This window comes from Nannobrachium achirus (assembly GCF_963921795.1).
Source record: "Nannobrachium achirus genome assembly, chromosome: 9".
Lineage (NCBI taxonomy): Eukaryota > Metazoa > Chordata > Actinopteri > Myctophiformes > Myctophidae > Nannobrachium > Nannobrachium achirus.
In genome coordinates, this window is record NC_137818.1 from 44,060,552 (window position 1) to 44,072,754 (window position 12,203).

At 42.6% G+C, this 12,203-nt stretch overlaps 1 protein-coding gene across 1 annotated transcript; it reads right to left on the reverse strand.

Moving 5' to 3' along the window:
- Positions 1-1,482: 1,482 nt before the first annotated feature.
- LOC308291222 (troponin C, slow skeletal and cardiac muscles-like) lies at positions 1,483-10,196 on the reverse strand (the record flags this gene model as incomplete). The annotated part of the gene is made up of 6 exons (XM_080733181.1): positions 1,483-1,514; positions 3,225-3,361; positions 5,981-6,095; positions 6,464-6,610; positions 7,195-7,225; positions 10,173-10,196. The coding sequence occupies 6 exons, from the start codon at positions 10,194-10,196 to the stop codon at positions 1,483-1,485; spliced, it is 486 nt and encodes a 161-aa protein (XP_080589307.1).
- Between the last annotated feature and the right edge of the window lie 2,007 nt (positions 10,197-12,203).

Consider the following 12,203-nt stretch of genomic DNA (forward strand, 5'->3'; position numbering starts at 1 on the left):
AAGGTCAGTGTGGAGATCCCCCATAGGTCCTTGGTCTGCTGGGGCCTGGGGGGTCTCCTCCCACCACGTTGGGCTTGTTTTTTTCTGTTAAGTCACTAGTAAATATTGGAAGTTGCAGGTGTTTTGGGGCTTGCATAAATTGTAGTTTCTTATTTGGGCTTGCTTCCTTTAAATCTGTGGTTCTCAAACCTTTTCATGGCAAGGACCCCCAAATTATTTGACCAGCATCTGAAAATATTTTGTGCCAGGGACCCCATAGCCTATTTAAAATATTTAAAATATTCCAAATATCTCAAATTTCTTTCAAATGTTTTTAGATCTACAAACTTGTATGCAGGGTTCAAGTGGTAAATATTATTTTGATGCTATATTAAGTAATTTGGCTGGGGACCCCCCTGTGTGTGATCATGCAACCTAGTTGTTTCTTTTGGGCTTGTTTTCAGGACCTGCCAGCCTGTTTCTCTCACAAAATCTGGCAACACTGGTCTGTTTCCTCCTGGTGCTCAAGCGGATGCTGAGGGAGTAACAACGGTGGCCCATCCTCAGAAACAAGCCTGGACGGTCCCTTCCACCCGGGGCCCTCGGCACAGGTCGGATCATCCATTGTCGGTCACAGCAGTTATCAAAGGCCTAATGATCCACTATATGCTCTGCTGTTGTCAAGGACATAAACTGCAACAGATATCCTTCATTGTTGATGTGTGTGTAAATGACATCAAGCAACAACAGCAATGAAGTAGGCTTGCATGCTACCCCATTTGTTCCGTCTGCATAAATTGCATTCAAGAAACAGTCTCAAATGGCTGCCACAAGAATGTCTCTTGGCAGTAAATATTGCAGACTTTCAAAATATCTTGTTTAAATGAATAATTTAAACAAAAATATCTTACAACCATTAGGTGAAAAAATAAAGAACATTTTGTCCAAATTTTAGCTAGTTTCCTTTATAATTCCATTATGGAAGTGCTAATTGATAACTGATTGTTTCTATGAATTCGGAAAGAACCACAAATAGCCTATTGAAAATCTTTATTTATTGAAAATATACAGTGTTTTTTTCAAAATGTGACATGTTTCTTCAACTATCATAATCAGCTCAGACCTTAAGAAATTTGCAGTCCATTAATTGACTCAGCAGTCACACCTTAAGAAGGTGGTCTTGATAATAGAATAGAATTGACTGAACAGTGTTGTTATATGAGCACAGATGGATGTGTGTGTGTGTGTGTGTGTGTGTGTGTGTGTGTGTGTGTGTGTGTGTGTGTGTGTGTGTGTGTGTGTGTGTGTGTGTGTGTGTGTGTGTGTGTGTGTGTGTGTGTGTGTGTGTGTGTGTATGTACGTGCAACTATAAATCTAAACAGGAGGTGGGGCTGTTTGATTTATTTATTTTTCTTCTCGTTGAGGGAATGACATGAGGTGGTTTTCCAGCAAATAGGTGTTAAGATCTTGCCGTTGGAGCCATCCAGGTCCCCAGGGTCTCCTTTATTCAACACCCTTCATGAACTCCAAGAATTCTGTTGGAAAAGGGAAATGAGCGAGGTCAGGTCAGTCACAACACTGTTCCTTAGATCAGTGGTTCTCAACCTTTTCAGGCCGTGACCCCCAAAATAATCATATTTTAACTGGGGACCCCCCTCCACCCTGACGAGCACTATGAGTTGTTGTTGCATAACACGGTTCTACTGTGAAAATAGCAGATCTACATGCTCACAACGCTGAGGCGTTGTGAACATGTAGATCGGCTATTTTCACAGTTTCTGCCTCTAATATTTGACAATTTGACCAATGTTTAATTTGTAATTTTAGAGATATAAAAAGTCCTTCAATTGTCACTTTATAAATGTGCATATACCCTCTATACACTTAAACTTTATGTTTGTTTGTTTGTTTACTGTTGCTTATTGTAAGTCGCTTTGGATTAAAAGCGTCTGCTAAATGCCTAAACTGTAAACTGTAAACTGTAAAACAATGTTGAACATTAAGTTAATCATCTGGGGACCGCCCTGGGGGTCCCGACCCACAGGTTGAGAACCACTGCCTTAGATGGTAACTGTATGTAAGTTGAGTTGATGTGCGAAGCCTTACCATCTTTCATTATGCTAAAGGAAGAACGTATTTTAACAACGTAAGCTCTATTTTACACGTTGACATATGACAGTGTCATGCAGAACTAATGAAGAAAAAAAGCCAAGCTTGTAGATTGACCAATTAAAAACATTGTGTTCTTTAAAGTTTTTAAAATAGGGATTCCATGTTGAAAGTGATTAATTAACGTCCCTACATAGGAGTGGACCTGGTATTGTGTATGTCCTCAGACGATGAGCTTGTTGAATATCATGATCTGAATCATATGACTAGCCTACACTAATACTGTTCTGAGGGTATGCGCGTGACATCATCAATGCCTACTGAGTGGCAAAAAACTACTTTCTGGCCTTGACAGCCCATACATCTAAACAGAAAAGTCCTATCTGATTGCATTAAACTACGTTAAACTCACTTTCCCACTCGATTTGCCACTCGATTTACCATTCACTTTATGCATACGCATACATACGGTACCTTCTATAGCAGTCTGTATATGTGACTATACCAATGTGTAAGTTGCTCAACTTGTGGTCAGTAGCTCTATAGCAAACCTCGGTCGCGTCCGCGTCTTTCGGCCGTTTTTCGGTTCTCACACCCCCGCGTCTGCCTCCACCTCGCCGAGATCTATCTTTTGAGGGGTCCCTGGTTGCTGTGCGTTCAGCCATTCCGGAGATACACTCCTTCACCCATGCTTCACCGTGCACCCGAGTATAGAGACACACGGGAGACTACAAATATGGCCGCCCTAGCGACCCCACTCCAAGATGCGCTGTGATTGGCCGGCAGTGTATAACCCTCGCTGTGATTGGCCGGTAGTGTGATGACGCAATTTTGCCGCGAAAACCGGTCCCCGGTAGGGATCTTAGAAAACATATAAAGAGAAGGCTTTAGAAGCTGAAAATAACGGAGTGGGGGTTCTAAAACTTTAGCGATTTAACAGTTAGGACAATTTTAAGATTTGTTTTATAAAAAAAGTTACATGGTATAACTTTAACCTAAAAATGAATACTGCTGCTAATGGACTTGAATGTGTGAACATCACATTCCCAATGCTCCAGCAAGGAGAAGATGCAGATGATCAGCAGTCCTACTTTACAACTCTCTGTGCGTTGTGTCATTGGGCCCCTTGCTTGTACCGTCATAGTCAATTTTGCCGTCATTGTTCTTGTCTCCATCCTTCATTAGTTCCTCGATGTCGTCCTCGGTGATGGCCTCTCCGGTGGACTCCAGCATGGCCTTCAGCTCCTCAAGGTCAATGTAGCCATCACCATTCCTTTGCACACAAACACAATGTAGCCATCACCATTCCTTAGCACACAAACACAAAGGAGCAGTGGTGGAACTGTACTTCAGTAAACATATCAATACTGCAATGTGCTGTAGAAATACTCCATAATTCAAAATGTACTTGAGTAAAAGTACAACAGTATTAGTATTATGCAATTATTATGCAGAATGTTCCATTTCACAAGCAAAAAAAAAAAGATCTAGATTGGATATTTTTAAATGGCCGAAATGTATAGGGCTGAAGTGGTTAATGTATGTTTTGTAATAATAATCAAAAACAACAGAATTAACTAACTAGAAGCAGTGCTCTTCCGAGCACAGGTCTCAACCAGGCCACACAAATCGGCCTGTTATAGCGCCACCATGAGGCTGATTTGAAAAATGTGGGGCAGAGGTTCTAGATTGGCATCCAGGGAGTGTGTGTGGTCAGTTTGGCAGCGATCGGGCCAACGGTGACTGAGATTAGCTGCTCACAAACTGCGAGGACGCACGGACGCACGCACGCACGGACGGACGGACGGACGGACGGACGCACGGACGGACGGACGGACGGACGGACGGACGGACGGACGGACGGAGGGAGGGGAAAACATACTCTCCCTCAGCCTTCGGCTGGTGGAGACAATAACTAAAGTTTTCTAATAATTTTAGTGGAGTAAAAGTACAATATTTGCCTCTGAGATGTAGTGGAGTAGAAGTAAAAGAACTGGAAATTGGAAATACTCAAGTACAAATACCTCAAAACTGTACTTAAGTACAGTGCTTAAGTAAATGTGCTTAGTTACTTTCCACCACTGGAAATGAGTCATGGGGATTGGCTGCTTGAAGCTGCAATCTAGAATTTATTTGTTAATATGTAACAGATTGTAAAAAAAATTCGGATGTTAAAGGGATATGCCACTTTCAAAGAAACCTTTGGTCAATTTATCGTCCAATCAGGCTTTTGTGAACACCCTGAACAGATTTTAATTTGCTTGATTCAGTATTTAGATATTTGATATTATTTTATCAGACACCGCCATCCAGGGCCTGTTCCTATACAAACCCACAGTAACTTCAAACTCCATTTTAACCATGATAGATTCATCAAAAACACCTGTCCTTTTTTCTGGTGACTCATACTACCCTCCTAATGCGTGAGCTGGACGTGTTTTTTCAAAAACATTTTTCATTTGTTGTCTCCACCAGCCGAAGGCTGAGGGAGAGTATGTTTTCCCCTCCGTCCGTCCGTCCGTCCGTCCGTGCGTCCGTCCGTCCGTCCGTGCGTCCTCGCAGCTTGTGAGCGCCAAATCTCAGTCGCCGTTGGCCCGGTCGCTGCCAAAGTGAGCACACACATTCCCTGGATGCCAATCTAGAACCTCTGCCCTAAATTTTTCAAATGGGCCTTTTCTAGCGCCAACTAGTGGCCGATGTTTGCTAAACACATTTCTGTGCACTACTCTTACAGATTTTGTCCAAAAATCCTACAAATCGGTAGGCAATATCTCGACAGTCATGTGATCGACACGGATCTGTCCGATTTTGCATATTCCATCCTGATTGGCTAAGATTGGCTTCCAAAGTTTGTGGGATTGAGCCGTTTTGAACAAAATGCCTCAAATCACAAACGCAAAGTGCAATTATCATGAAATCGCGCACACACGTTCCCACTAGGCAGAGGAAGAAATGCCACTTAATTTTTTTTAATCAGCCTCATGGTGGCGCTATAACAGCCCGATTTGTGGTTTTACCTATAACTCCACCGATCAGTTTCAAACTTTGTAAGCGCACTCCCTAGAGGCTAAGGATAAACCTTTGCCCTGCATTTTTCACATCAGCCTTTTATAGCGCCACCTTTGGGCCGACTTATGTAAAACACATTTTTGGATATTACTCCTTGAGATTTTATCCAAAAATCATGCAAATCGGTACACAGTATCTCTATAGTCATGTGATCAAGTCCGATCCATCTGATATTTCATATTCCATCCTGATTGGCTAATATTAGCTTCCAAAGTTTGCAGGATTGCTCCGTTTTTGAACAAAATGCCTCAAATCATCAACGCAGCTTGCGATTACCGTGACATTTGCCACACATATTCCCACTAGGTCAAGGAACAAATGCTACCTTTTTAACATTGTCCTGTTATAGCGCCACCAGCAGGTAGACTTTAGCAAAACACATTTTTGTAACACAATGCTTGAAATCATGCATGCAGCGTCCGATTGCCATGAAAGATCTATGGTGAAGAACATATGCCACCCTTTTTACATTGGCCTATTATACAGTAGCACCACCAGGACGCACGCCCTGGTGGAGACCTGTGCTCGGAAGAGCACTGCTTCTAGTTTTTTATGTTTTTGGGGGAAAATGGAAACAAATTATACAATAAAAATGTATTAAAAATAAATAAAATATCTAAATATTGAATCAAGTAAATTAAATACGGTCCAGGATGTTCACAAAAGTCTGATTAGACGATAAAATCACCAAAAGTGTTTTTTACAACTAGCTCTGAAAAAAGTTGTCCGATGGGTGGGCCGCGAACGCTTTCAAGATTTTCAAGTGGGCCCTGATCCAGAAAATGTTGAGAACAACTAGGCTAGAGTGCAATCAGAATCTTACTTGTCAAACATGCGGAACAATTCTGCCAACTCCTCCTCTGATTTTCCTTTGCTCTCCTCTTTCATGCAGCGCACCATCATCACTAGGAACTCATCAAAGTCTACTGTTCCGCTGCCTACAAACATAAACATGAAACATCACAGTCTCATGACCAATGTCATACTCAGTGTAGAATCATACACAGTGCTAACCAATTAAACCCTATATGCCGGTACTTCATTGACCTGGGTCTCCCAGGGGTGTGAGCTTTTGCAGAATGTACACCGACATGCCCACAATAGGGTTCAAGTGGCGCAATTTTAAAAACGCTGAATAAAAAAAAAATCTGTCTCACCATTCCTGAGATATGCCCGATTATATAATTACAAGGCCATGTCCCTCCACAGAAATACAATATGTTTGTTAACTAAAATGAAGTCGCATTTTTGATTTGTCTTGTAGACATGTTTGTGGGAACATTTTGTGAATAGCACAGTGATGTACCGTCTTCATCCACCTCATCGATCATCTCCTGCAACTCTTCAGGGGTGGGGTTTTGACCCAGCATTCTCATCACCTTCCCCAACTCCTTGGTGCTGATGCAGCCGTCCTCCGCATCCTGGATGAAGATGTCAAACGCGGCCTTGAACTCTGCAGAGAGAGAACGGGTAGAACCATATTTCCCCTTTAATTAATAAGGGGAGAGTTCATGAGTTCCTTATACCTCAGTACATGGAAACAATACAATTAGCAACAGTACTAACTATCCCGATATGTTAACCTAATGGTATAGGTGTTGACATTAATGGTTGCCCGTGGCAAACAAATAAAACGTTTGCTTTCAGGTTGCCCGATGGGCAAGTGTGTTTGAATGGGGATGCAACCTTCTTCATTATATATTATTGGTTATTCATGAAAGAACAAATAATGCTACCGTTTTACAAGTAGCATTTGCGCTCATTCAGACTTTCATAGTGACTGTTGCCACTCGGCAGTTATTGACTGGATTTAACATGGATTTGATGTACTTTTCCGGACAAGTAGGCATGACCTTTGGGCAACTTGACCTGTACTTGCCTGATGGGCAATTGTCTCTGAGACCTTAGTGACAACCCCTTATATTAAATTATACATATAAAAATGTGTAACATTTCTTAATATATTAAATTATACATTCTTATGATAAATGAGTTATAAATGAGTTATTGATAGATAGTTTTTGATGGGCTCCTCACCATTTCTCTGTTCTGCTGTTAAGTTCTCAACCTAAAAATAACACAGAGAGAGAGTTAGTTCATTCCTGAAACTGCACTTCCTCACCGCCTGTCAGTCAGTCAGTAAGTCAGTCAACCTGTCAATCAGCTGGCGAGACAGCCAGCCTGTCGGTCTGTCTGTTTGTCAGCGTAGTGTCCCGCCAGCTCTCACTCCCTCTCCTTGAACCCCCTTGACCATGACCTGTCATGGCCACCGAACCACTTCCCGGCCTTGTTCAGCCCTTGTCACAGCATGACAGAAATGTCAGGCTGCTTTCTTCACCTACTATTCTTGTCGTGTGGCAGAGTAAGATGGGAGGGTTGGGGAGGTTGCAGGGGGTTGGATGGGAGAAGTGGGGGGGGGGGGGGGGGGGGGGGTTCTGGCACCATGCATTACTGCTGGCCATTTGCTTGAGCTGACAGCTGTCTCCCCTCTTCTTCCTCCTCTCATTCTATTGTTGTCAGGCAGTGAAATGCCAGAAATCTTCAACAGTCCGTGGAGGACATCATTTGAGAGACAGGGGATGGTAGTGATCAGATCCATATGGTTCAGAATGTTTGTACACCACTACAGGCTCAAATCTTCAGTTTGAATTGAGTATAAAAAAATCACACCCGTGTGAACTGAGCGGTGGTTTACCCACCTCATAGATCATGTGTACCGATTTTTGTGACATTTGAAGAAAATATGTAGGAAAAGGAGCAAAAAGTGTGTTTTGGAGAAAATTCAAGATGGCGGAAAATCTATCCTGGCGCAAATGGGCGTGGCCTATATGGGGAGATGCGTCTTGACCCAAGGAATCCAGGGAAAAAAGAATTTTAATTTTCCGATCTACGGTTCAAGAGTTACGGGGCAAAGCGTAAAGTGGGCCGTTATAGCGCCACCATGAGGCCGAGTGATGTAATTATTTTTCGATTCATTCTTAAAATCATTATGAATCTCCTCTCCGAGGTTTGAAACTGTAGCTCCTATGGTTTACAAGAGAAAAATACTTGAAAGTGATTTCTTGCATTGTCCCATTATAAGTCAATGGGGACAATTAAGCGTAGTTTTTTGCCGATTACGTCGGCATGGTAAGGCGGATCGGAACGAAAGGTAATAGAACACCATTCCCGGCCGAGCCGCACATTTTGATGTATATATTGCGCGAGTGGCGTAAATGGTGCGGCACTAGTTACGCGCCGAAGTTTAGGCTACATACAGACAGACAGACAGACACGGACGGAGACCCACACACACGGCCACGTATAGGAGCGTTGTGACCACCGCTCAAAAATGGACCGATATGGGTTATGACTATGAGGCGGATAATTTCTGTCAATCAAGAAATCCAATCAAATTAGAAAGTACACACACACACACACACACACACACACACACACACACACACACACACACACACACGTGCGCGCGCACGCACAGTGACTGAAAAGCAAAAAACAACAACAACATATTTACTGGTTTGTTGTTCTTAATCTGAATCTTCCTCCATTATCCTTTAATAGTGCCATTTGAAAGGAACTACAATCTTGGACAATGCTATATAAGATACTCAAGCACTTCTTTACAACCTGTTTTTACAATGTATTTTCCCTCGAACAACAAAGCTTTTCTCTTCTGGCCAGCCAGGATTGATAGCAAAAACGTTTGCACACTCTATAAAAAGCTAGTGTTAAATGACACATGCTCTCTCAGCAGTCAGCATATGACCACTGCTGACTCTCCACGCATGCAGCATTTCGGCATTCATTTGGGAACGCTGGGTGACAAGTTGCAAAGCCAACTGTGGTCATGAAGGTGTTTGGAACTTGGAAGAGGCAGTTGTAGTATATCAGTGTTTACTATAGAGCTACTGTCACTTCTTCCTAGATCAGGGGTCTTCAATAGGGGGTCCGGGACCCCTAGGGGGTCCTCAGAGTTACTACAGGGGGTCCTCCAAATCTTTGTGTGATGAAACCTTTTTTTCTCCTTTTTTATATTAACCACTTGAACCCTAGCGTCCATATTCTGAGAACTTTAGCCAAAAATAGCCGAGCTCACAACGCCTCGCAGAGAAGAGCTTTGGTGTAGAGGGGAAAAAGACCAGACTAAGTACAGAGTGAAAGGTCAAGATTAAGTATCAAGTTCAAGTGGTTAAATATCTGAAAACACAAATTGACATGAATCCAAAATACACTGACGATTGTGCTGTCAAACAATGAAACTATATGGGATCTATGATAAGGTTGTGGGGGGTCCATGCTTCATCTCTCTCTCAACTAAGGGGTCCTTGGCCTGAAAACGTTGAAGACCCCTGACCTAGATCATTCACAAAAGAAAAGTGATCTAACAAAAAGCTACAAACATAATATATCTCTGACAGTGTGAAAATGTACATTTTCACACTGTCAGAGTTAACATCTAGGAGGGTCCGTAACATTTTTTTATTGCTCCCTCAGCTCTGGACCGTAACACCGCTTTCTCCTTGGTTTTCCAGGTATTGTATGCTGGCCTTTGGCTAGCACCCTAACACAATGTATACATTTACAGTATGTACATGCAAGGGGAGTAAGTTCCGAGGCATTGTAGGACCAGTGTTAAAGTTAACACGTCTGCCCGGATGGCTTGTTATTTTCACATGTTCCTTTCTGTCTCCATTAGACCAACAGATACCCATTTGCCAATGGAAAGATCACCTGATGCATGCAGCCCATCTACATGCTACTCTATGTAACAGAGGTAACCACACAGTAAAATCTCAGTATACTGTACGTTTGAAAAGTGTACAATGGAAACAAAAGGACCCTTGCAGGTACATCTGGTTCCATTTGTATACTCCTCTACACATACTGTACAAACTAAACAAACAAAATCTCTAAAATGAAGACTGTATGAAGGGCTTCATCCTGAAGCCAGTCGAGAAGTAGTGCAGCAAATCATACCATGACAGAAAATAAAGCTAGATCATATTTGTACTCACCGCTGCTTTATACACATCATCCATGGCAGCTGATCTTCTCTCTGTATCGTACACACACACACGGTTTCCCCCACGAACCTCAGACAGACACACTCACAAAGACTTGTACCAAATACCTGCCACCCATTTTATCGTTGGGAGGGGTGTGTGGGGGGGTGTGAGTGACGCTAACAAAAAAAATCATTGTTGGGGGAGTGTGGCACTAAAATTAAATGCCTGAGCACGTCATCCCGCTGTTCACATCAAGAAGGGGAGAGAGAGAGAGAGAGAGAGAGAGAGAGAGAGAGAGAGAGAGGGGATCTATAAATAGAGGAAGATCAAGGGTCCAACAATAGGGACGCTTTGGCAGCCGCACCTAAATTGGTGACATTGTCTCTTAGCCCAAGCCTCCAGAGTGACTGGGAGAGCCACCAGAAGCTGGAGTCCACACCAGTCTCACTGGTTTTCATCTCATCTGGCCAATGACATGGGCTGGAGTTCAAGTGTGAGGATAAAAGCTCAGCAGCCTTTTCCTCCACCTCTGCATTAGATTTTTCTCTGACTTTGGTCTGATTTGGGAAAAACTTGTTGTAATTCACCTGAATCGTCCTCTCTTAGGGAGACATACAGTACATTGTTATCGTAGATGTCAGGCAAAAGCATTGACCTTCGGTATCACTACAGCTAGGTCATGAAGTGCCGCCTCATTGGAAAGCTGCTACAATGTCAAGTCTACCATGTGGTGTGTTTAACCACTTAGCCACAGAATATTTAAATAAAACATTTCTGGAAATTATTATTATTATATCTATTTTAATCTAAAAAGTATTTAGAATTTTTCTCCCCATACCTATAATGATATGGCCAAAATTGTGATACTGGGGTTAAACTCTGCATATAAAAACTACTTGAATGACATCACTGAACTGGATTCATCATGTCACCTATATCCATTTCACCGTAAATACCTGAGCTTCCTTGAAGCATAGTGTTCGACTTGTTCGACTTTAGATGATAGCCTCCGAATTGATCGTAATTGATATATTATTACATTTTGTTTTCTGACTTTATATATATCATTTTCATATTCAAAGTGGTAGCTTCAGTCCCATGGCAAAATTGTCATTACGGCAATAAACAGATAAAGCTATTTTAAATACTATGCCCTTGACTGGAAATAGTGAGTGGGGTAGGGATAGTGTGTGTGTGTGTGTGTGTGTGTGTGTGTGTGTGTGTTGTGTGTGTGGGTGCGTGCGTGCGTGCGTGCGTGCGTGCGTGCGTGCGTGCGTGCGTGCGTGCGTGCGTGCGAGAGAGTGAGAGAGAGTGGGGAGGTAGGAGGGGTGATAAATCCTTCCTCTGTAAAGCTAGCAGTAGCACTCTGCCAGGCCATCAGACAGCACCTGACATTATCTAGCAGCTGTAGCGTCGGCCGCAGGTCATAGGTCGCGGCTCTGGTTTTGGACGTGGCTGGCATGGAAAGGAAAGGATGGACTAGTATGGTGCCAATCTATTGGCAAAAGGCCCACAGTGAGCTATAAATTGAAGTTACCTGTAGTCTGTCATGAAACTGTTCAGGCCAGTGTTTCTCAAACTTTCAAATTTCAAGGTCTCCCTTTAACTCTTATCATGTACAAAATGGAACCAAATGAACCTGTGAGGGTTCATTCGGTTCCATTTGTACACTGCCAGAGTTACAGACTTGAGTGGGTCAATTAGAACCCCTAGAGGAACCAACAGAGTCCTTGGAATCCACTTTGAGAACCACTGATGTAACTGTTCAGGCAAACAAGAATCGGTCAGTTAAGTTAACAACCACTTAAGCCCTGTTTTATACTCCACAACGGTGTCACACACACAGCTAAAACAGTAGATCTGCAAGCTCACAACATTCTTTCCAATAGGTTGAAAGTGGTTAATTCATATAGATCACCTGGTCAGGTGACATAATCACAACAACTCAGCTGATAACATTTAATGTTTAGCCAAGATACGTTTTGTGTGTGCCTGGGAAAAACGGGGTGTGCCTAATATTAATATTCATTATTGCCTATT